The sequence below is a fragment of the Phoxinus phoxinus genome, assembly GCF_949152265.1.
Source record: "Phoxinus phoxinus genome assembly, chromosome: 12".
Classification (NCBI taxonomy): Eukaryota; Metazoa; Chordata; class Actinopteri; order Cypriniformes; family Leuciscidae; genus Phoxinus; species Phoxinus phoxinus.
This window is the reverse complement of record NC_136887.1, coordinates 29811502-29833961: the sequence shown is the minus strand read 5'-3', so window position 1 is coordinate 29833961 and position 22460 is coordinate 29811502. Positions and strand designations below refer to the sequence as shown.

Genomic DNA, 22460 nt, shown 5'->3' with positions numbered 1-22460 from the left:
ACACAACCCCCTCAATAAATAAATAGCACATCAAATAGGCTTAAAAGATTTGGGCTTATCTCACGGTCCAAGAGAATAACTGTTTCCAACATTTAGTAAAATCATACCGCAATGTCAGAATTTTGACATGGTCTGTTCAATGTATTCTAGTTATAGTTATTAACTAATTATAATTAGGCAATAACAATATCCCATTACAAAACATTAATTAAGCTTGCAACAAACTGGAAGTTCATTTAGATGCTTTAAATTATTTTCTCCTTTCCATTTTCTCAATTAAAATAATAGTAAGGGGGAAAAAACGAACAAACATTTTCCCTTTAATTTATTGGAAATATTAAGTTAATATTAAATAAACAAGTTTATCAATAACTAACCATGGTTAAATTGTGGTTACTGTGGTGTGGTAACCATGTTTTTGTTTTGTTTTTGTAAAACGATTGTTAATTTAGTAAGGGTTCTGTTTAATAATAGGCCCACTAAACAAACATAAAGACCTGGATTAATAGTCTTTGTATGATGACTCTGATGTAGCCTAAATTAATGTAGTGTAGGCTTATTTCTTAGAATCAGATTGTTTTGGAAAAAACATTTAAAATAGCTTTCTGTTCCTGATGCTGACCAAACTCCAGACAGATAAGTTTAACAGAAGGAGTTTCAGGAGAGAACCCGACCGGCGCTATGACACTGAGTCACGGGTTGAAGGGAGTGGTGATGTGATTGTGGATTGGATGTTGTAATGTTGAAGCCGCCTAACAACTCTGAACTCTCATTCACGGGCTTATATGCGAAACCAAAACCATAACAACGGTCTAAGGCAGACCTGCTCTTGAATTTAAAGAGTGGACTGCCTGGAAACGCTTGGAAATGAAACTGGTGAAGTTATTGATTTGTGTAGATTATCGACAGAATTGTTTTTGGACCAAAATGGATACACCGCTCAGGACAGTTTGAAATTTGAAGAGTTTTTGCAACTCATTTAATGTAATCTGGTTGAGTTTCGGGTTTGTCATCATGGATGACGGAAGCGCGGAGACTGAAGCGCTCATCGGGAGCTCGAGTGAAGATGTTCGGTCTCACCTGGACGGAAAAGGCGCTCTTGCCGAGTTCAAAGTTTACAAAAGGAGATGGTTCATCTTATTTGTTCTCTGCCTGCTTAATTGTTCTAACGCAGTGGTATGTAATAACCATTCATTTACAAAGTTAATGTCAAAACAAAACTGAAGTTTTAGTTAACCAAAGTGGTGGTGCTAACAGAATATTTCCACACACGAAATTTATTTTATGTTGTCTGTATACGATTCATCGGTGCACGTTGTTCCAAAAACTTTGTCTGCGTAATATTTCATCAAAATGTTCTGCAAGTAGAAATATGACAAAAGAATTGGACTGATTTCTGAAGATGGGATTGCTAAATCTGAATCTCCGACTCTACAAACAACTTTCGTTTTTACTGACGTCACGAACCCCCTTATCCAGGGTTGCAAAATTGGTTTACTTTACTTTAATGAAATTAACCATTTAGGTTTTGTGGCTTTTACTTAATGTCAACAATAGCTTTTACCTAGTGTAGGCCTATTCATATCTAACAAAACTCAATTTACAGTATTTGTATTCCTGTAAAATGACTAAAAACATTGATGACTCATTTGAATTCCATACATTTTTATCCAATAAATGTTTATGCTGAGAATGTCCCTCCCCCTGATAACCACATGCCTCTGACTTGCAATATCACATGTGTAAACTAAACCATATTGGCATTTTTGTTATAGGCTCATGTTCAATCATAGGTAGCCTATATGCAAAAACTGAGTCAGTTTATCAGCATATCATATAAAATCAATACATCTCTACTGATTTATTATAGGCAACCTGTTGCCGCTCAACTCGCTCCATGTATCCAGTGTTGAAACGATTTAGGAAAAGTTCACACACTCCACTAGGGGCTTCAGTCTACAGGGTCATAACAGGGTCTTCCTAATAGCCCAGCTGTAGTAGGACATGGATACGTCCCCCTGAGGCTATTATCTCTGAAGAGGGCGTGTGCCAGAAAGGGGCTTGTCAATCTCAATTACGCACCCGTGGCTCCAGTGGGACTTGTCATTTGCTCGGACACCATTGTATATGTGTTAAAAGGCCAAGGCGTCCAAAGCTGTTCATCTGAAATACGAGAAATGTACATCGTGTCTTGGCACACTGTGTTAAAGCTTAGCAGATGGTGTAATTCTGGGTTTATTTAAAGATTACAATCTTGGGGAAATCTGATAACAGCCTAAACCTGTGGATGTGGTTCAGAATTGCAGTCCCGTGCATGTGTTAAGAAGGAATTTTAAAGTGCAATCAGCAATGGCGGTTCATTTTAGGAAAGCATCTTGTGTTACACAAAATGCACAAAGGATTTCTACACTGACTGTGAAAAAAGCATCTATGCATTTGAATTAATGCGAAACAGCATCCCTGTAAGTTGTGCAGTGGTGCATGAAACGACTGTATTGTGTTTTGGGATCAGCTGACTGCCATCTGTCACGCTGCTGCATACACAGTATTCTTCATAGCAAACAAATAAAGGATTTTGTGTGCAACAGTGTAAATGAACAATTAAAAACACTTCAAATGATCTCTGCACTGCAAATAATGCTTTTCAAGGGTGTAAAGTACTTCGTCAACATGAAACATAAGTTGCTATAGTCTTTTCTTGTGAATTAAGCGGCTTCTCGAACAAGAAAAACTGTAAAGCGGGACTTGATTTTGTTCATTTGGGAATTGATTGGATTTTTGTGGTTTGCTATTGCCATGATGTCGTGTGAGTGACAGGTTGTCCCGTCCTCACACCAGTAAACACGTCATCAGAGAAGAGAAGAGATGTCGCTGCAAGAGGGAGGGGGAGTTATTTTGATTAAAGATTACAAGTAGGGCGGTAAACGATTAATCGCGATTAATCGAATCCAAAATAAAAGTTTGTGTTTTACATAATATATATGTGTGTATTGTGTATAATTATTTTGTATATATAAATACACACACATGCATGTATATATTTGAGAAATATTTGCATTTATATACTGCATATATATTTTTATATGATTTATATTATATATAAATAGAACTATTTTATATATAAATAAAAAAAATTTTCTTAAATACATACATGCATGTGTGTGTATTTATATATACAAAATAATTATACACAATACACAAACATATATTATGTAAACACAAACTTTTATTTTGGATTCGATTAATTGCGATTAATCGTTTACAGCCCTAATTACAAGGCACATGAATTTAAAAACAAATGTATGTGCACGGATAAATCATACATAATAAATACTGCAATATTCCATAAAAACAAGAACCGTCCATTTTCATTTCTTCATTTCAACTCTATACCATTAAAAGTGGAAACTCGTCGTGTTACTAAATTACATTCCTAAGGGTAGTCTTTTTTTCTTTTCTTTTTTTATCCTTCAAATCCCATATTCTGAACTGAAGTATAATTTCTCGGTATGATTTGAACCCCTGCTGCTCGTTCACACTGTGTTTGTCATGTTTAGCTCGTGCGAGGGGCCCTTCTGACCTGTGGTTTCTGTTTTTCTGCAGTTTCAGCAGTTAAATGTTGAACTGAGACTTTGTGTCATATGAGCAAGCTGTTCCTGTCTCATGCATTTTATCAATTCAGCCGTGTCAAGACCGCAACAGAAATGAAGTATTGTCTGATATGTTGTATTGTTGTGAACTATGCATCTGTATAACTCAATGTGCAGCTAAACCTTTGTTTTTATTGTGTTCTCCACAGTCGTGGCTGACCTTTGCACCCGTGGCCGACCAGACAGCACAGTATCTGCATATCTCTCTCAACCTGGTCAACTGGTTGTCGCTAGTCTATGTAGTGGTTGCCATTTTTTTCAGTTTCATCACAACATGGGTACTGGACACACTGGGACTGCGCTTCTCGGTATACAGAGCCATATTACTCTCTGCCATAAGACAATACAGTGAATGTAGTTAAAAGGATAGCTCACCAAAAAAAAAAAATTCTTTCATCATTTACTCACCCTTCATCATTTACTCATAATTTACTCACCCATCATTTCCTTTAGTTGTTTCAAATCTGTATGAATTTCTTTCTTCTGCTAAGAATATATTTTGATAAATGTCGGAAACCAAAGAGTTGATGGACCCCATTGCCTCCCATATTCTAGAAAAATCAATGGGGTTTTGGAACAACTTGAGGGTGAGTAAATTATGACGGAATTGTGATTTTTTTGGGTGAACTGTCCCTTTAAGGTTTGTTTACAATCTGTTATAGAAAAGTGACTCGTTTTTGCCAAATACCATTATTAAATGTATTGTTCCTACTGTAAAAGCCATAGTAAAGCAATAATGCATGACTTTTTTTTTGCAGTGTTGACTACTATCTAAGTTAATTGTAAATATCATTTAAGTATCTGTTGTATTTTGGCAGAAAATATGGTCAGGCCTAGCATTGTAGTGTGACACCTTGCCATATTTTAAAAATTAAGGTTAAAGTGAAGGTCATATAATAGTCTGTAATAACAGTTATATAATATAGTTATTACAGTATAATCAGAGAAATTACAGTGAATTTGTCCAAAATCTTTTCAGTTTTCTTTAAACATAGGCTACTCCTTTAAACTTACCGAGGGCACTTTTTTCTTGAAAAAAGTGCTATTGGTCCAGTCTGCGACCCACTTCCGACTTTGAACGTTTTCTCAAAAGTTAGTGTACCGGTACTTGTAATTTTGTCAAGTAATGCACAGCTTCATTATGTAAAATATAACATTTTAATAAAATATTATTTAATTGTGTTAACAAAAGATTCATCCATTTTATCCTATTTATTTATTTTAAACATTTATTATTATTAATTATTATAACATTTAAAACATAATTTCCACTAAAGTTATTAAACACAATACATCATTTGGGATGTGGTGGGAAAGAAACTGGTGAAAATGTTCATGACATATAAGAAAAATGACAGATTGTTCCTGTGTTGGAAAGTGAAAGTCACACAGAACACATGTTTTCCATTTCACTGCGCTACTTTTCCATTGTTTTTCAATGTGAACGAACTAGACTGACGTCTTTAAACATTGTGGTCACGTCTCGCGTCTTTTGCAGCGTCTCGCGCATGACACGGCATTCTAAAAACTGTTTAAAAAACGTGTTTCTAGACTGACCTGCTTCTCGCATTTTTAACAGCAAAATCGTGTCCTGTGTGAACAGGCCCATATACTTTACTTTCTTCCTATCTTGTGAAACAGCTTATCATGGGCTCCTGGCTCAACATGTTGGGCAGCGTCCTGCGTTTCGTTGGCGTGCTGAAATGCATCCCAGAGCGGGCCGTGTTCCCTATGGTCATGGGCGGCCAGACGCTGTGTGCCTTTGCCCAGCCGTTGATCATCTTTGCCCCCACCAAACTGGCAGCTCTCTGGTTCCCCGATCACCAGAGGGCCACAGCTAACATGATGGCTTCCATGGGTAACCTATTCACCCACAGCTCATGTTTTACATGGTATTCATTTCTATGTATGTAGAATGCTAATATTTTTCTCTTTTTTCCCCCAGCAAATACTGTTGGGCTGCTCTTTGCGAATATCTTCTCTCCCATGATAATTAGTTACACTAATAATCTTGTTATGCTGGTAAGACTGCTTAAATCAGAACTTGGTCACAAACGAATTTCAATTCTTGTATGATCTCTAACAGTCCCGTCGTCTGTCTGGGTTGTAGCTCTTAATATATGCTATACCTGCCGTCGTAGCCTGTTTCCTAGCAACAGTGGGGATCCGTGAACGCGTTCCCCCGACACCCCCCTCCGCCAGCGTGGTGACCTCCAGCTCTGAACCTTTTCTACAAGGGGTGAAACTGGTACTACACACACTTCTGAACAAACTGACACGGCATACAGATCTCACACCAACTCTTTACTGATTGACTAAAGCATTTTTCAAAAATGTATGAAACAGCCTCTGATTAAAGGTGGCATTTAGTTTTCTTATATTTTGTTCTGCTGTCTGAGATTCAATGTGTTCTGTCACTTTTATTCACAGCTACTGACGAACAAAGCATATATGGTCCTGCTGGTGTGTTTTGGTTCAGGAATAGGAATATTCACTTGCTTTTCCACCTTTCTGGAGCAGATACTTTGTGTTAAAGGCTACTCAAATGTAAGAACCCAACACAAAAACCCACATGTTTAAACTCAAACTCTAAAGCCAGCCTATTCCGTAATATTCCGAATAACTAAAAACTAAAATTTTAAAAACATAGGGTGCATGTCAGTCAGGGCACTGTTCAGAGAGTCGGCCATTTTAGGAGCTGTCTCAGTTGTAAAATCCTTCCAGTGCACTGGAACGTTCGCTCCCTGAAAAATCCCACAATGCACCGCAAAAACCAGGGACCATTGGTGATCACTGTTCTCTTACCAGAAATGACGTCTCATTTCTGAAACGCAAAACATAACACGCACCAGCCTAGTCAATAAATATAATGACATGCCATAGAAGATTAAAAAAGACAGAAGATAAAAAAAAAACATTTTTTTATTATATGTCTTCATGAACACACATCGCTAGACAGGTAGTGAACACATCTAGTTAGCATTTAAGTCGAATATTAATTATAAATGTTGTAACGATATGTAATGCCTGCCTGCCTGTTGTTGAATAATACCTGCGGTGACTTTCTACAACATTGTACGTTGACGCCGTACATAGTAAATTTGAATAATCACTGTCCCAATGTATAGTCTGGTGCCCATAGATAGATAGATAGATAGATAGATAGATAGATAGATAGATAGATAGATAGATAGATAGATAGATAGATAGATAGATAGATAGATAGATAGATAGATAGAGTAGTATTAGTGTTATTATAAGTAGTGTTAGCTTTGTCGAGTCAAATTATTAACTGCATTTTGAATGTGACAGGATTTTGCAGGACTGTGCGGTGCAGTTTCCATTGTTTTTGGTGTTCTGGGCGCCTTTCTCCTGGGCCTGTACGTGGACAAGACCAAGAAATTTACAGAAGTCACTAAAATAAACATGTGTTTGACATCTCTGGGCTGCTCTATTTTTGCTGTGGTGAGTATAGCGAATGATCTCGGTGTTGTTAATGAGTGCTTGGCCTGAGATGCTGTCGTCCTGCTGTCCATCAGGTCTCCCAGTTAAGTGAGCAGAAGTTGATCATTGGTGCAGTGTGTGCGTGGTTCGGTTTGTTCGGGTACTCTGTATATCCCATCGCCATGGAGCTCGGCGTTGAATGCTCATACCCTGTGGGTGAAGCAACATCCTCTGGATTGATCTTCGTATCTGGGTAACTTTAGTTTTGTTTTTTAAACCAATGCTGTGGCTCTTTATTATAGACTAAACTGATGCGTTTAATGTGATGTTTAATCAGACAAATTCAGGCCGCCCTCTACATGCTGCTGCTTCAAGCTCTGGCCCAACCAATAGCAGATTCTTCATTATCTGTATGTGCAACTGGAGCGGATGCCAATTTGAGCTGGACAGGTGAGTGATGCACTTATTTGAAATGAAAACATAGTTTACTGGAAGACAGCATGCCGTGCAGTGTTCACTATGCAGTATGCTGAAAAAGCATGGCAGTATTCCAATAGTGATTAGTTTCTTCCCTGCACCGAGTCATGACTCCCACCATGCTTTGCAACTCTATTGTTGGTTAGTGCACTATTTTCACTTCATCTTTCCAGATAAACGAAACCCACTGTGTGGGTTCTAGGGAACACATTTAAAATGGGAACATGTCCAAATTAATCCAGCCTTCCGGCTTTTCCTGGTCGCTTGATGCCTTGATGAGTTAATGATAGAGTTGGGCTGAGCTCCAGGCATTCATTTGTTTTTCTCTTTCTCTCTCTTTCTCCTATTTGCACACTCTCACACAAACACACATTGATAGTGCCAGTGCTGGTGATGGCAGGCCTGTGTGCTCTGGGCACCTGCTGCTTTGTTGTCTTTTTCCACACGGATTACCGGAGACTCCGTGCGGAAGCCACAGCCTCACCAAAGACAGTGACAGACCAGTCAACAGGAGGAGACACCTGGGCAAACAGCACGGATGCATAAAGAGATAAGCAGAGAAACCACAGATGACAGTGTTTACGCACACTTTAAAAAGACTTTTACCTCGTTAACACTGAAAATATGTGCCTTAAAGGCTAGTTTGTTTTCCTCAAGAAGTGGCATCATCTCAAACGCCATTAATGTTACATAAAATAGTATACGCACAAAAATATTTCTGTTTTTTTAAGGGAACAAGGTACAAACTTTAAACCAAGACCAAATGTTTTACATTAATGTTACACAAAGGAGTATACGCACAAAAACATTTCTGTTTTTAAGGGAACAAGGTACAAACTTTAAACCAAGACCAAATGTTTTATGCAATTTTAATCTCTATGTATAAATGTTTTTATTGCATTAAAGGGTACAGAAAGATTTATAACTGTTAAACTGTTTTATAAAGGCATTGTTTTTATTTTTACAATATAGTTATTTTATAAGGCAAGTTAGCAACTAAGGCTATTGGCTATTTTATGAAATTAGAGGTATATTTGAGTGCAATAAAATGTCCATATGACTTTCTACCTGAAGAGCAGAAATAAAAGATTGCTGGGTTCGAGTAACCATCCTGTATATCGCTATGCTATCATTTAAACTATGGTATTGTTGCACATATTAGATTTATGTGTGTGGTCAAGTTTTGTATGACTGCTAAACTGTATATTTGACCAGTATCTCCTTCACTGCCAGTTTTGTTTCTCATATAACTCGTGTTTTTCTTCTCACTGTGAAGTGAAGTAATATCCTTTTTAATCAATATTTCATGGTAAATTATTAATTCAGCAAGTAGCCATGTAACAAGCGTGATAATGTACAATAAGCTAAGGTGCCAAGGACTAATTCAAAACACATACTGTGCATGATCTCTTACCAAACGTCTATATTTCTGCTAACTTGACCAAAGCATTTGCTATTTTTTTGTTTATATTTAATAAAATAAATGTTATACAATCCAGAATACTGTTTTTGGAGAGAGAAAAAAAGTCATTGTGCACTCACTACATACCTCTATTATATCTTAATCGTATGAAGAGTTCACAAAACAATTAATCATACCCAAAGAAAGCAAACGTCCTTCCACAATGATGTTAAAAGTTTCATTTTACACTGTTAAAAACAATCAAACATTGATTTGACATGATTTGCTTTTGTAAAATCCCAATCACTATTTTCTAATCTAATCATTTTCTAATCCACAATCTGATATGGTGAGATGCATGCAAAAAACAAAAGACAACAGCAGTCCTGTTTTTTTGTTTGTATTTTTGTAAAAAAAAAAAAAAAGAAAAGAGGAAGACATTTCATCATCCAGAATATGGCATTACATTGGCAAAAGACCTCAATCTGCTTTACAAAGGCAAATCTTTGATAAATCAGAATCACTTGTAACCCTACTTGACTTCCATTTTTAAATCGAAATGACATAAAACACATAAAAATACAGCCAAGTAGTTCCATACCATGGTTGTTTGGGTAAAACAAAACTCTTCGCCACTGTTTTCTAAACGCTAGGCTTCTTAAAAAGATCGACACTTACCACAGAGCAAATGACAATGGGTAAAAAAACAAAAAACAACAACAACAACAACAAAAAACACTACAGAAACATATCAAGGGCCCCAAAATAAGTATGATATTTCCCAATATCACTACTAAAGCAAGCCATCTCCAATTATTCTGATAAATGTCACTAAACAGGCAGGCGTGACAGTCTGAAGTGATGCATTGTGGGATCTCAGAGCTGAAGAGCACAGAACTGCTGGTAAACAGCCAGGATGTGATGGTCGAGCTCAGCGGTGAACAGCAGGTTCTCCAGGGTGCCCATATACTGCTGGATGATCACATGATGCTGTGGGTGACAATGAAGATTGATGGCAATTAATACGGGCTGTTATATGACCAAAAAAAAAAAAAAAAACCAATATAGATTAACAAATGGATCGGGACTACCATGAGAAAGATCTGCTGCAGCCTCTCGATGCAGTTCTTGTACCAGGTGGTGTTGATGTCTACGCCGCTCGTTTCACAGCGAACCAGGTGCTCTGTCAGTAACATAATGAAGCGCTGAGAGAGTGAGAGAGAGAGAAAGATTAAAAAAACGTTCTTTTGTCATCTCTTAGCTCCAGGCATTCTCTTCACATATCATAAATGAACAACAAAAGGCAAACTAAGAGAGAAAGACATGAAAAGAATGTAACCTGTATTCTCTCCTGACAAAAAAGAATAAGGTGTAAAAGGAGTTGTGTCATTAGCAGGGATGTAACTTTTGCAGCTTTACCATTTTTTGAGAATGTAGCTCTGAAGCCTCTATAAAAAAAATGATGTACCAACAAAAAAGGTAAAATGGATGTGCATTGTCATGGGCGCACCTGGAAAATGACAAGGAAAAGGTTCTTCTGTTCGCTCTGGGCCGACTCGACTTTCTCCTGCAGCTTCTCGATCTGTTCCTCCAACTGACCCTCCTCATCCTCACTGTTCTGTTTCTCCATGTCCTCTTCATCGCCGCTATCCCGCTGCTACAGAAAACACTCAGATCTCAGGAACACACTTGGGTCCAGCACTCTCTCAGTAGTTAGTGAACATCATTCAGTACCAGGCTTCACGTTAGTTGAACAAAGCAGAGCTTTAAAAAAGGACCCACACATACTCATATTGACTTGTTACAACCATATATTCTAAAATGTTTGTTTGTTTATTGTTTAACGCCATCACAGCTACCCTGGCTATATTCATGGTGAGAAAGAGATTTTTTTAAAAAAAAGAAAGATTAAAATTGTATCTTTGTAGATAAAAATTCTAAAACTAGATATGGTCTTTCTTCATTATAAATCTATTCATGAGAGCCAACTGAAATAAAGAATTCCAACAGAGTTCAATCTATCACAGTCCATCAAAAAAATGCTTCAGTGATAATGGATTCTGGCACGAGGGACATAAAAGGAGGATCACCCGTTAACAGAAACAAATGAGTTAGTCTGGAGTGCCCTATTCCACAGCGTCTGTAGGTAATATGATCCCAGCAATTTTCAAAATGATTTTGCACCAACCACAGGATTGATTTTTCAAAAAAAAAAAATTGTCATACACTGATCCCATTCAGCTTGCCATTTCTTGCAGATATAAGCATCTTCTAAAATAAATGAACAAAACTATTTTATATATTAGAAGCCAAATTTCCAGTTGTCTGTCTTGTGTATTCTCACTAACAGTTACTCGCAGTTACTGTTGAATGAGAAAGGCCGACTCCAACGGTATTAATACAGCAACCAATGTAGACATTTCGGATATTAACAGCTCTGCCCAAACAAATGATGCAACTTAAACCCTTAAAGAAGTAACAGTGAGGACAGTCAGTCCTAAAGATTGGAATTGCGAAGCCCATGTCCACACATGACTAGGCAGTCAAAACATGTTTCTCTTCTACCTTTTTGTTCTGTTGCTTCTCCAGCTTTTCTTTTGCCTCATCCAGCTCTTTCTGGATCTTCTGCACGTGCTTGTTCATCTTCCGGATGGTTGAATGAAGAATCTCCCACACATAAAACCTGCATAGACCCAATGAAGGTAAATCAATTCCAGCTGCAGTCACCTCACCTGCACATGTAAGTGTCTGAGTGTGCTCTGAGGTATACCTGGTGAAATCATGAGCCATTTCAGAAGAGAACACCCAGTTGGCCACGGCCGCACAGTCCACGATCTGGGTCCGAATAAACTTGTCCACCAACACGGAGATCATCTGAAAGAGTACATTCATGATGAGCTTCCACAGATGCCACGAATGACATTCAATAAGACAATAAAATATGAAGTCTATGAATATGATCCCACCAGTGGGTGGTTCTTCCAGAACTCGTACAGAACCCGGAGGATGTGCAGTTTCCCCTCATCACAATCTGTGAGGGCCTTCAAAACCTCATGAAACCTGAGCGAGAAAAGAAATGTCCCCGTCATCGTTTACGAGAAGAAAACACCTGAGCATTTTACAAGCTTTGATACGTTCTCAATGATCTGTGCTTTTAGCAATTACAGGCGCCTTTTGTGAGCAGAAGGAGAGGGAACACGGAGCCAGACGCTGGCAGGCTTGTGTGGGGTTTGGCAGGAGTTACTCACTTGGCCAGGGCACTGAAGGAGTGACTGAAGGACTTTGCAGCCAAATGGAGCAGTGTCTGCAGGAACACTTCAATCTTTAGAGGGTTAAAGCCATCGCCCTCATCTGGACAGAGAGGAGAAGTGTGGTTAGATACAGAACACCACACATTTACATTTATTCACGTAGGAGACACTATTATCCAAAGCGACATTCAAAGAAGGAACATCAAGCAATTGTTGACAAAAGCCAGCAATACGTACTCATCGCACACATTGCCAATGCCAAGTTCGAAGAATAATGACATAATTATTTCCTTTTATGACTAAAAGCAATTTCTAATAACCTAATAAAGTTGGTATGTTTTTTGAATGCTTTTAGAATGAATTTCTTATGCTCTCTAAAGCTGCATTTTTTAAAATATAAAATTGGTGCACAAGAAACATTTCTTATCAGCAACGTTGATACTTTAGGATTCTTTGATGAATAGAAAGTTTAAAAAGCATTTACTTTACATTACTTTTACATTTACTTTAAATTGTTATCTTTTGTAACATTATAAATGTCTTTACTGTCACTTTTGAACAATTTAATCCCTTTGCTAAATAAAATTATTAATTTTAAGAATGTCCCAATTTTTTTTGGACAAAATTTTGATTTTTTACAAAAGTGTGCATCAAATATGCTAAACGCAAAAGCTCAAACGTGCGCGTGTGACATGCTAGAACAGACCACATTGGTTCTCGCACATCACACATGGGCTGTGTCTGAAATCGCCCCCTATACCCTTAAACTGGGCACTATTTGAGGGAAAAGCCATTTAGTGGTGTCTTAAACCATAGAGGACGTTATCGAGTGCACTCATTCAATCCCACAATGCAAAGCAAAAACAAGTGTACAACTGTTCAATGTTCAATGGCAAGAGAATACCCTAATGCACTGTGAGGGTCGTGCCAAATTAATTTCTGAGTCTGACCAGAAGATGGCGCCCGCAGCTGAAGCATCCATCTATCCATTTTTCAAACCACTGGTCCAAAGTGACTACAGCGTAATATTATGCAGGTATAAATTCCTTTTTAATTGATTATTAAATTGTTCAAATAAGGTTTATATATAGTTTCCATGACAGAGTTAGATAAGTTTCAAATGATTATTAAACCACAAGCACAAACTACGCAAAAGCCCTTCTGGTGCACTCAGTGTCCGAATTCACTCACTCGTTTTCATCAACTCCTTCAAGTCAACTATATTAGTGAAGGGAATAGTAAATGAGGGTATGGGGACGATTTCGAACACAGCTACCGCTATGCACATTTCAGCTTCTTTTCCTTTTATTGGCAGTTGGCAAACCCACTTGAAGGTGCACACTGCCACCTACTGCACAACACCTGCATGACAGCTGGCATAAAATAAAGGATCAGGCTCGGGACATCCTTAATTTATTTTAAAGGAAATCTTACTGACTGACCCATATGCCACAATAATGCATTATGTAAATACATCATAAATATATTGTTAATTAAGCACATCACATAATTAATTATAACCTTTTAAAAATCAACTGATAGCCCTAAACTAATAGTGTACGAGTATGATTGGCAGGTGACTTATGCACTAAACCAAAGAAACACCCACCATCATCATCATCCTGGTTGGGATTAGGGACGTCTTTTAGAACAATAAGAATCTCCTCATTAGACGCCCGGTTTTTGATAGCGTTACCCACTGTGGTTGTCACAGGAAATCCTGGTAATGAAGCTGAAAAAACAAAACAAGCCACATTACACCGCAATATCACAACTGTACTATGATATTACATAATATAGCGGTTCAAAGTCATAGTAAAACTTGCTGGTTGTCAGTGGTTGAGAATGTAAAATTAAAAAGATTGAAGATTTTGTTTCAGTGCAAACATGTATACATGCACATTGCACACACATAAATACAAATGTATGCATTAAATCACAGATGTGTCTGTTCGTGCATCTGAACGTACTGCTGCTCTCCTCTCCATATTTATAGAAGCACACAGGGTCAGCAGGGATCAGGACAGAGAAACTTGCAGGAACAATATCCACTATCCTCTGATGGTACGACAACCTGCAGGTTTATAAACCAAGGCTCATTGTTAATAACCAGCACAACATGTAGCAGCTATTATAAAAAGTTGCAATGCAACTGAATAAAAATGTGTGTGTGAAATTTACCTCATACACTTTTCCAAAACCTCTTTAACAAACTTGGGTTTGGGCTTTTCAAGGTCTTGAGTCAAGCAGTCAGCCCTGAAGAGATCATAGGTCAATGCTTCAATACAGTGTCTTATAAACAGAGACAATGCACAGCTTGTACAAATATAAGAGAATGAGATCAATATGATTCCCAGAAGTAAACAGCTCATCCTCACCAGTCATCCCAGCTCCATCTGAACTGGAAGTTACTTAAATGATGCGAGAACCAGTTGATGAGTCTGAAAAGCAGAATAAGTTTATCAGGCTCTTTAAAGTCAATCTGAGGGTGCTTTCACACTGGCAGATTAGTTTGAAATGGGGCACGGTTCACATGAAAAACTGATATAGTAAAAGCTGTTATGCGGACCTGGGAGCGCACCGAGGTACCGAACAAGAGACTACCTGTAAGTGGTGGTCTGAGCTCGGTTGCAACGGAACTGTGACACGATTCATGCACATTTTGTGATGACGCAAGAATTAGAAAGAATCAAGTGAGTGTAAAACCAGACCAACACTGCAGGGGGCGCCAGAAACAACTCAGATAGCAGCAAACGTGCCTGTGTGATAGCCCCTTGAATGTTGCTTAAATAAATTTTTACTGTGATAATTTTTTTGAGGAGGATTACATTCAAACTCTGTCATCATAGTTTTACACTTAGAAAATTCAGCTGGATAACTTTACTTGCCTAGATTTATTGAGATATATTATTTAAACCAATGTAGTCAACAAATGTGAGTGGTTTAGCCATCTATTCAACCTCATATTCGGACCCACCGGTCTATACAGGTTGTGTTCATTGTGTCCAGCCTCATGTACATCATTTCTGTGGCTTGAGCGAGCTGAATAACAGCAGGTTAAGGAAAACTACAAGAGCAGGGGACACTCATCCCATGTTTACGCAAGTCTAAACATGGGTCCTCCTGTCAGAGCTGAGGTGCAATATGTAGGAGGAATCAATTAACACAAATTCACATGACTTTTTAGTCAGTATGAAGGATACGACTTGTGGTAAAGAGCCCGGTTGTAGTTTGCAGAGCTCAATGAGTAACGCAGTGTACATGACATCAATGTGAGGAGGAGTAGGCAGCTGGAATAACTCGCCAAATATCACCTACAGAGAGATACAGATACAGCATTACACTAAAACGACAAATCAAAGTACCATATCCAAGACAAATATTTTGCCACATTATCAAATAAAAATTATCAGCATTGCTATTTACCTCCACAATATGGTAGTTAAGGGGTATCTTGTTTTTTCCAGGGTAGCTGAGCAATTGGGCAGCACTGTGAAAGAAAAAGAGAAAAAAAAGAGAGAGAACAGTTAAAGGCCAAGTATGTAGACTGGGTTTCAAAGAAACAAAATCGGCCCAGTAGGCCTTTAAACTCTAATGCTATATCAGCAAATGCAGATGACTGACCAGGTCTTCCTCTCCCTCCAGTGAGACTTGATGATGCAGTGCAGGTTTTCCTCAATCACAAAGCGCTCGACTGAATGACTTCCTGGCATCACTGGCCCCTGACAACAGATAGACACACATTATAACACTTACACATACAACTAAAGACAACAGCATCAACAAGAACATGCATGAAGTATAAAATAAAATAAATTAATAATAATGTAACTGTTTATACATTACCATTAAAAAGTTTGGGGTCAGTAAGATTTATATTTGAAAGAAATTACTTTTATTCAGCAAGGGCAATTAAATTAATCAGCAAAACATAATGTTACAAAGTATTTCTATTTCAAATCAATGTTGTTCTTTTGAACTTATTGAAATTATTAAACACACAAAAAACAATGCATCATGGTTTCCACAAAAATAATAAGCAGCACAGCTGTTTTCAACAGTAATAGTAACAAATGTTTCTTGTGCACCAAATCATAGAATAAAATATATTCCAATAGAAAAAAAAGGTTATTTAAAACATTAATATTTCAAATAAAAAAATTACTGGGTTTTTTTTTTTTTACTATATTTTTTATCAAATAAATGACTTGGTGAGCATAATAGACTTCTTTCAAAAACGTTTTACATCTCAATTCCTAGAAACCCAAAATAATATTAACTAATAACATCATAGCCTAACAATCCCTATACCTTTCTCCTGAATTTTTGTTTCACTTGGTAATGCATCATATTATGGAAGTTAAATGAGCAGTTTCATGTTTTTAAGGTATAAGGCCCTTTTTCCTTTGATGTTCCATGATAACTGAATGTAAAGTCATTACTGTACCTCTGGGGCATCAGTGTAGTCAAACATGCGGAAGACAACGTGAGGCATGGGGTAGATAGCGTCGTCGGAGTTGGCTGGAGGTGTGAAAGGGGGCAGGTTGTGCTGCAGGGCTTCACACAGCACACTGTCGAATGCAATATAAGGCCGCAGGATGTGACGCTCCTGCCAGCGGTCTTTCTTCAGCTTCTGCACCTGGGCCCAGAGACAGTCCAAATACTACAGAGAGAGACACAAAGGACATTCATTTAATAAAAAGATAAAGCACCGGTTCTCAATTTGAGAGTTGCAGGCCTGTTCTGAAAGGGCCACTGACAAGAAGCTAAATAATTTTGCTTATTAACTGTGAAAAAGGAAGAGAAAGCACTTTCAAACATCTTTTGTTTGTTGATGTCAAAGGTTTTTATCAAGATTTTTTGTCAAAGCTTTGAATTAAAGTTCATCTGTCACTTTGTAGAAGCTAGTCAATTTAAACAGAAGCCAACATGGACTGGTTGCAGGATGTCCCCATCCTCAAAATACAAGAACAAAACAAAATACAACTCACAGGTTATTAGTTTCTATTGTGTTGTGTCGCCACTTTCTGTCCAATGTCCTAAACTAAAACCAGTTAAAGGAGAACTCCAGCGCAAAATGAACCTTTGGTCTAATTACACATTGTTACCTAGTCAACCGTTATCTGAGATTTGTTTTCATGATTATCGAATGTAAATAGTTTTATCTCTAAAAACAGTTCAGCCTATAACGCTAGTATAACGCTAGTATATTGGGCATAGAGTAATGACAAATACAAATCGCTTGTTAATACCACTAACAAGGCTCAAAATAGCCCCACTACCTTCAAACCGAAGCATTGAGAACTTTGACAGTGTCCAGACAGTTTAATAAGAAGATATTTTATACATAGTCAACTTCACGTATACAAGCAGAAGCCATCTTTGAAAAACAGACTCGATCAGTCGATCAACGAAACGCCGATCTAAATGCGCTGGACCATATGATATTCTACACAGTTCAGCGCATTTGGATCGGCGTTTCGTTGATCGACTGATCGAGTCTGTTTTTCAAAGATGGCTTCTGCTTGTATACGTGAAGTTGACTGTATGTATAAAATATCTTCTTATTAAACTGTCTGGACTTTGTCATTACTCTATGCCCAATATACTAGCGTTATAGGCTAAACTGTTTTTAGAGATAAAACTATTTACATTCGATAATCATGAAAACAAATCTCAGATAACGGTTGACTAGGTAACAATGTGTAATTAGACCAAAGGTTCATTTTGCGCTGGAGTTCTCCTTTAAGAACAACTGTGACTGGCATTTTGTTAGTGCTTATAGTTAAAATGCCTGGATGAAGCCTGTGGACTGACTCTCACCTCTTCCTGTGGGTGGGGCTTTTCTGCAGTCCACACCTGCAGCATGGGAACATGAATCTTCTGACGCCGCCTGTAGCAAAAACCCAGATCATGACATTTCACAGCAGACTCCTTTCTACTCTACCAGGATAACCACATTTTAGCTGTCAAACCTCATAATTGACAAAATTATTTAAAGCTGCAGTCTGTAACTTTTGGCGTTTAACAGAACTGCAGACGTCTTGCGGAAGAACATTATAGCCGGAGCTACTTCTCTCTGTTTATGTCTATGACGAGTCATGCAGGTACTGGAATACTCTGCTGTGGTACGACCCGAACCAGTCTAAAATAGTTATTATAGGTGTACCGTAGTGATTCAGGATAAGACAAAGACACTGTTTGGAAAATGGATTCATGATGTACTTGCTTATATAAATTTTGAACACAAAAGATTTAAGCTACAAGTTAGTAGTTTTAAAAAGAACAGGGTATCAAAACTGGCACCTTTTCCATCAGTGCACATTACTAAGGGACAAATAAACTTGCTTATGTTTTTAACCCTATAAAACCTACTGTATCATATTTGATATACGCACATCTCTAAGGCTTCTAAATTATCAACATGATCAAAATATGTTGTCTGCAATCTGATACATGACTTCTTTTTGTCAGATTGATAGTTTACAACATTTTTAGGAAGTAAAACTATAAAACATCCCCATTCAGGTCATGGTTCATGTGTGTTTTTGTTGAGAAATCTTTATGGATTTTTAAAAAGAAAACATAAGAAAAACTTATATTGTTATTCAAATTTTAATACTAACTGGGCTAAAGCAACTTAGGTTTTCTTGAATATCCGTACATAATTATTAGAAAATTCATGTTAAACATGGCTATCAGTATCAAATATGATACATCAGGCTGTTGAGGAACATTTCTTTGTAACAATCTCTCAATCATCATAACAATGCTTTACATTATTGTTTTGCCCCCACAATAAAACCTACAGAGCTTTAATCATAAAACTAAGCATTTGAATATCATATTAATATGACATATTATTGTGACTACTGATATGTAAATGCATTTAATGCAAGTAGTCTGCTATAGGTTATGAAGATCCTGTTGTTTTGCATTAAAAGCTAATCAGAAAAGTTTTTTCTTCCGACATATTCTTATATATAAATATATATATTTTTGTCTAATAAACTTCTTTAAAAAAAAAAAAAAAACTTTTCATATGTCAGGCTTTACAGGGTAAATATCATCCCCTCATATAAAATCTGAAGTTCTACATTATTTCATCACATGCCAATGACGCCATCTTTTCATGCATTTCCGTATACCGTTAATACATGTCAAATGGGAGAAATGATACAGCTGAAAGAGAAACCTACTTTAAATATCCCTCGATTTGGTTAAACAAGCGATCCATTTCCACATCCTTCTTCTCGTACAGCTCCTTGCCAACCCAAGGCAGACTGGACAGCACAACGTACACATACCAGTCAGATCGCACCTGTAAGGACACATCTGTTAGCCTCAAGATTATCTATGAACATGATCTGAAAGGCAGCCGGAGGTCACGTTTACCTGTGGTATGTCTTCTTCCTGTGTGACACTGACAAAGTTCTCAAACATCGCAACCATGGAGGGAGCCGCGATGACGTGACAGTTCACCAGATCACTGAGAAAGCGCACCTGCAGAGCACATGGGAAATTAAACACCAAGTAATTAATTTTATATATATATATATATATCAATGCTAAACGCCACATACCAAGTAAAGAGCCTCAGTGTAAAGGTTTGCTTTTAGTGTCTCCTTGAGTTGTCGGATCATGGCCTCCACAAACTCTCCTCCAAAGTTGTAATTGCGAGCATTGAGAAGTCCAACCAGTGTCGTGTAAACCGTCAACTTCTCCGGCAAAAGCCTTGCACTATGCAAGACAAACAAAATGTGTTATACAACATCCGCTGCATAGTGAGATTCACTTTTCAAGCAAAAGGAGACTAAATTGCATATTTAGAGTAGGTCGCTTACACAGCACATAGGATGCGCAGGATTTTGCTTTTATAATTAGGGAGATCCGCCTCCAGGACACCAGCAAGACCCTCCAAATTGCTTTCTAAGGAGGACGTACTCTGGAAACATCCACAGAAAAAAATATATATAAATCAAGTTGTCTTTTGTAATTAATGTAATTTAAACAGCAGTTCTGCATAATAAACAAGGCATGTGAGTTGATACCTTCTCTCCCACACGACATATCAGTGACTCCAGGCGGTCTTCAATCTCAATGGGTTCAGACGTCCTCCTCCGTTTGTGAGGCTGGGAGCCGGCTGGAATGAAAAAGTTAAGAACATCTTTTAGGTATTTATTTATAAAAGTGACTTTTATCAAAATAAAATTATATTATCCTAGGCAGATTTTGATTTTAAGTTAGAACTAATATTTATTTACATTCAACAAAGCGAACACTGTTAACAGCCAATGTAGATCCTCTAAAAAGAGCCACCGATTATTATTGGTTGGTTGATATTTCGGTCAATAAATGACTGGAAAAGTTGTGATAGTCAATTTCTTCCCTATTGCTAATTAAACGGCTTCTCAAACCAGAACATTTTTGTCCATGGGAAATTGATTGGATGGTTGGGATTTGCTATTGCTAGATGTCATGTGAGTGACAGGTTGTCCCACCCTCACGCCAGTAAACGCGCGTCATTAGGGAAGAGAAGTTATTTTGATTAAATAAAGATTATGTTAAAAAAAAAAATAATAACAACATGCATGGATGAATTATTTATATTTATAAAAGATATTGTAATATTAAGCAACAAGAATAGTCTATTTTGAATTATTTACTGTCATTACTGGACTTTGTAGTAAAGGTTTAGGGATGCCTTATTGCAATGAGGTTGTAGGGTAAAATATAAACATTTAATGCTAAATAAAAGTAATATAAAAAGTGCAATTAAATGATATTGAGAAGCACAAAGTAGCATATAAGGAGCAAAAAAAGTACTGGCTCTGCTCAATGGAATTTCAAATAGAATTTGAATACAGAACCAATCCTATTAGATCCAATCCTACTACTGTCATTATGTTTTAAATAAGATTTGCGCATTATTATAAACAATTTCAAAGAGCTTTGTTTATCTGAAAGCTTCCTATCTGCTTTAAAAGTAACATTTAACGTTAATTGGTTATTTTGTGCTTTTTCTAAATGCAAATCTGTACTTAATGCAAATAAACAGACTACAGAAGCCAAACACTGCACCCTTCGGCTGCCATATAATAGTGAGCAAATATTGTATTCGCATTCATAACAGTAAACAAAAAAAACACAATATGAAATTTGCATAAACACACACATCTCTGTCAACGTGCATGCTAACACGCTAACCACTCACCATCACCCTCATCGCTGTGCCTTCGCCTGGACATTTCTCAAGTTTAATATTTAGACTGTTGAAAGAGTATGAAAGAAAATCAAAGAATACACTTTTTCAAAATGTTCTATATCCACTGAATTGCGTCCAGTAAAGCCTGTAGCTTTGAATGATATCAGCCGTTAGCCACACTAGGAAAATAAAAGCGGTTCGATTTAAGGAAAACACATCCGGCCTGGCAGCTGCGTCAACGGAAACACGTGTATTGTTGCGACTCGTGATAAGAAGTCCGATTCATTTCCGCAAGACGGTTCTTTCGAGCAGTTCGTTTCCATAGACTAAAACAATAGTTCGTTTCCAAACAATTCGAGAAAAACAATCTAGCGATTCCTTTACGCCATGACGTATAGATTCCTTAACTTTATTTTATAGGATTTCCTCCCCTGAACCTTTTGCTTGCTTGCTTGCTTGCTTGCTTGCTTGCTTGCTTGCTTGCTTGCTTGCTTATTTATTTATTTATTTATTTATTTATTTATTTATTTATTTATTTATTCATTCATTCATTCATTCATTCATTCATTCATTCATTCATTCATTCATTCATTCATTCATTCATTCATTCATTCATTCATTCATTCATTCATTCATTCATTCATTCATTCATTCATTCATTCGTTCGTTCGTTCGTTCATTCATTCGTTCGTTTATTTATCTCTTTTTCTCTTTCATACTAAACTGAGCTGTTCTGTAGAGCTGCTTTACAGTAGAATTTGAATTGGTCTTATATCTGATGAACTTTGCATCAATTAAATTATCCTTATTTTTCGCTTAATACAATCTGTATTATAGAAAGTGTTATAAAAAAGTAAAGGTTTACAATTGTAATGAAGTTTATAATATTACTTGTTATTGAAGAGTAAAAAACAAGCTTTAAATTGTTTTTAATAAGAGATATTAAATAGTAATTTCTTGATTCACAATTCAGTTGTTTGTAGCTATATTTATCTGATAAAGACTCATTTAGAACCTAAATTGATCATTTG

General features: G+C 37.1%; 2 protein-coding genes across 3 annotated transcripts; one reads left to right on the top strand and one right to left on the bottom strand.

The window, feature by feature from the left end:
* The first annotated feature begins 718 nt into the window (after positions 1-718).
* On the top strand, positions 719-9068 carry slc49a3 (solute carrier family 49 member 3). Of its 2 annotated transcripts, XM_079631606.1 has the most exons (10): positions 719-1176; positions 3800-3958; positions 5292-5508; positions 5596-5672; positions 5761-5898; positions 6081-6197; positions 6963-7115; positions 7190-7347; positions 7432-7544; positions 7951-9068. In XM_079631606.1, exons 1-10 carry the CDS (start codon positions 1015-1017, stop codon positions 8115-8117), a joined length of 1461 nt encoding a protein of 486 aa, XP_079487732.1. In that variant the 5' UTR covers positions 719-1014; the 3' UTR covers positions 8118-9068. The 2 variants fall into 2 exon arrangements, with proteins under 2 accessions (XP_079487732.1, XP_079487733.1); XM_079631607.1 differs by lacking the exon at positions 3800-3958 and having other exon boundaries at positions 883-1176; positions 7951-8685.
* On the bottom strand, positions 9029-21911 carry ncbp1 (nuclear cap binding protein subunit 1). The gene is made up of 23 exons (XM_079631605.1): positions 21439-21911; positions 20276-20367; positions 20069-20169; positions 19808-19964; positions 19620-19727; positions 19424-19545; positions 18048-18117; positions 16672-16887; positions 15849-15946; positions 15651-15714; positions 15428-15538; positions 15202-15266; positions 14603-14665; positions 14406-14480; positions 14195-14298; positions 13834-13956; positions 12222-12324; positions 11940-12033; positions 11744-11847; positions 11539-11656; positions 10484-10630; positions 10065-10178; positions 9029-9963 (listed from the first exon to the last, which is right to left on the bottom strand). Exons 1-23 carry the CDS (start codon positions 21470-21472, stop codon positions 9850-9852), a joined length of 2397 nt encoding a protein of 798 aa, XP_079487731.1. The 5' UTR covers positions 21473-21911; the 3' UTR covers positions 9029-9849.
* Between the last annotated feature and the right edge of the window lie 549 nt (positions 21912-22460).

Excerpts from the sequence above, each read along its gene's own strand:
- slc49a3 (XM_079631606.1), top strand. The coding sequence starts at position 1,015 with ATGGATGACGGAAGCGCGGAGACTGAAGCGCTCATCGGGAGCTCGAGT. Across the intron at positions 7,348-7,431 it reads GGATTGATCTTCGTATCTGG|ACAAATTCAGGCCGCCCTCT; the intron begins GTAACTTTAGTT and ends ATGTTTAATCAG. Across the intron at positions 7,545-7,950 it reads TGCCAATTTGAGCTGGACAG|TGCCAGTGCTGGTGATGGCA; the intron begins GTGAGTGATGCA and ends ACACATTGATAG.
- ncbp1 (XM_079631605.1), bottom strand. The coding sequence starts at position 21,472 with ATGTCCAGGCGAAGGCACAGCGATGAGGGTGATG. Across the intron at positions 14,666-15,201 it reads AACACAACCTGTATAGACCG|ACTCATCAACTGGTTCTCGC; the intron begins GTGGGTCCGAAT and ends TCTGCTTTTCAG. Across the intron at positions 14,299-14,405 it reads GTTTTGGAAAAGTGTATGAG|GTTGTCGTACCATCAGAGGA; the intron begins GTAAATTTCACA and ends ATAAACCTGCAG.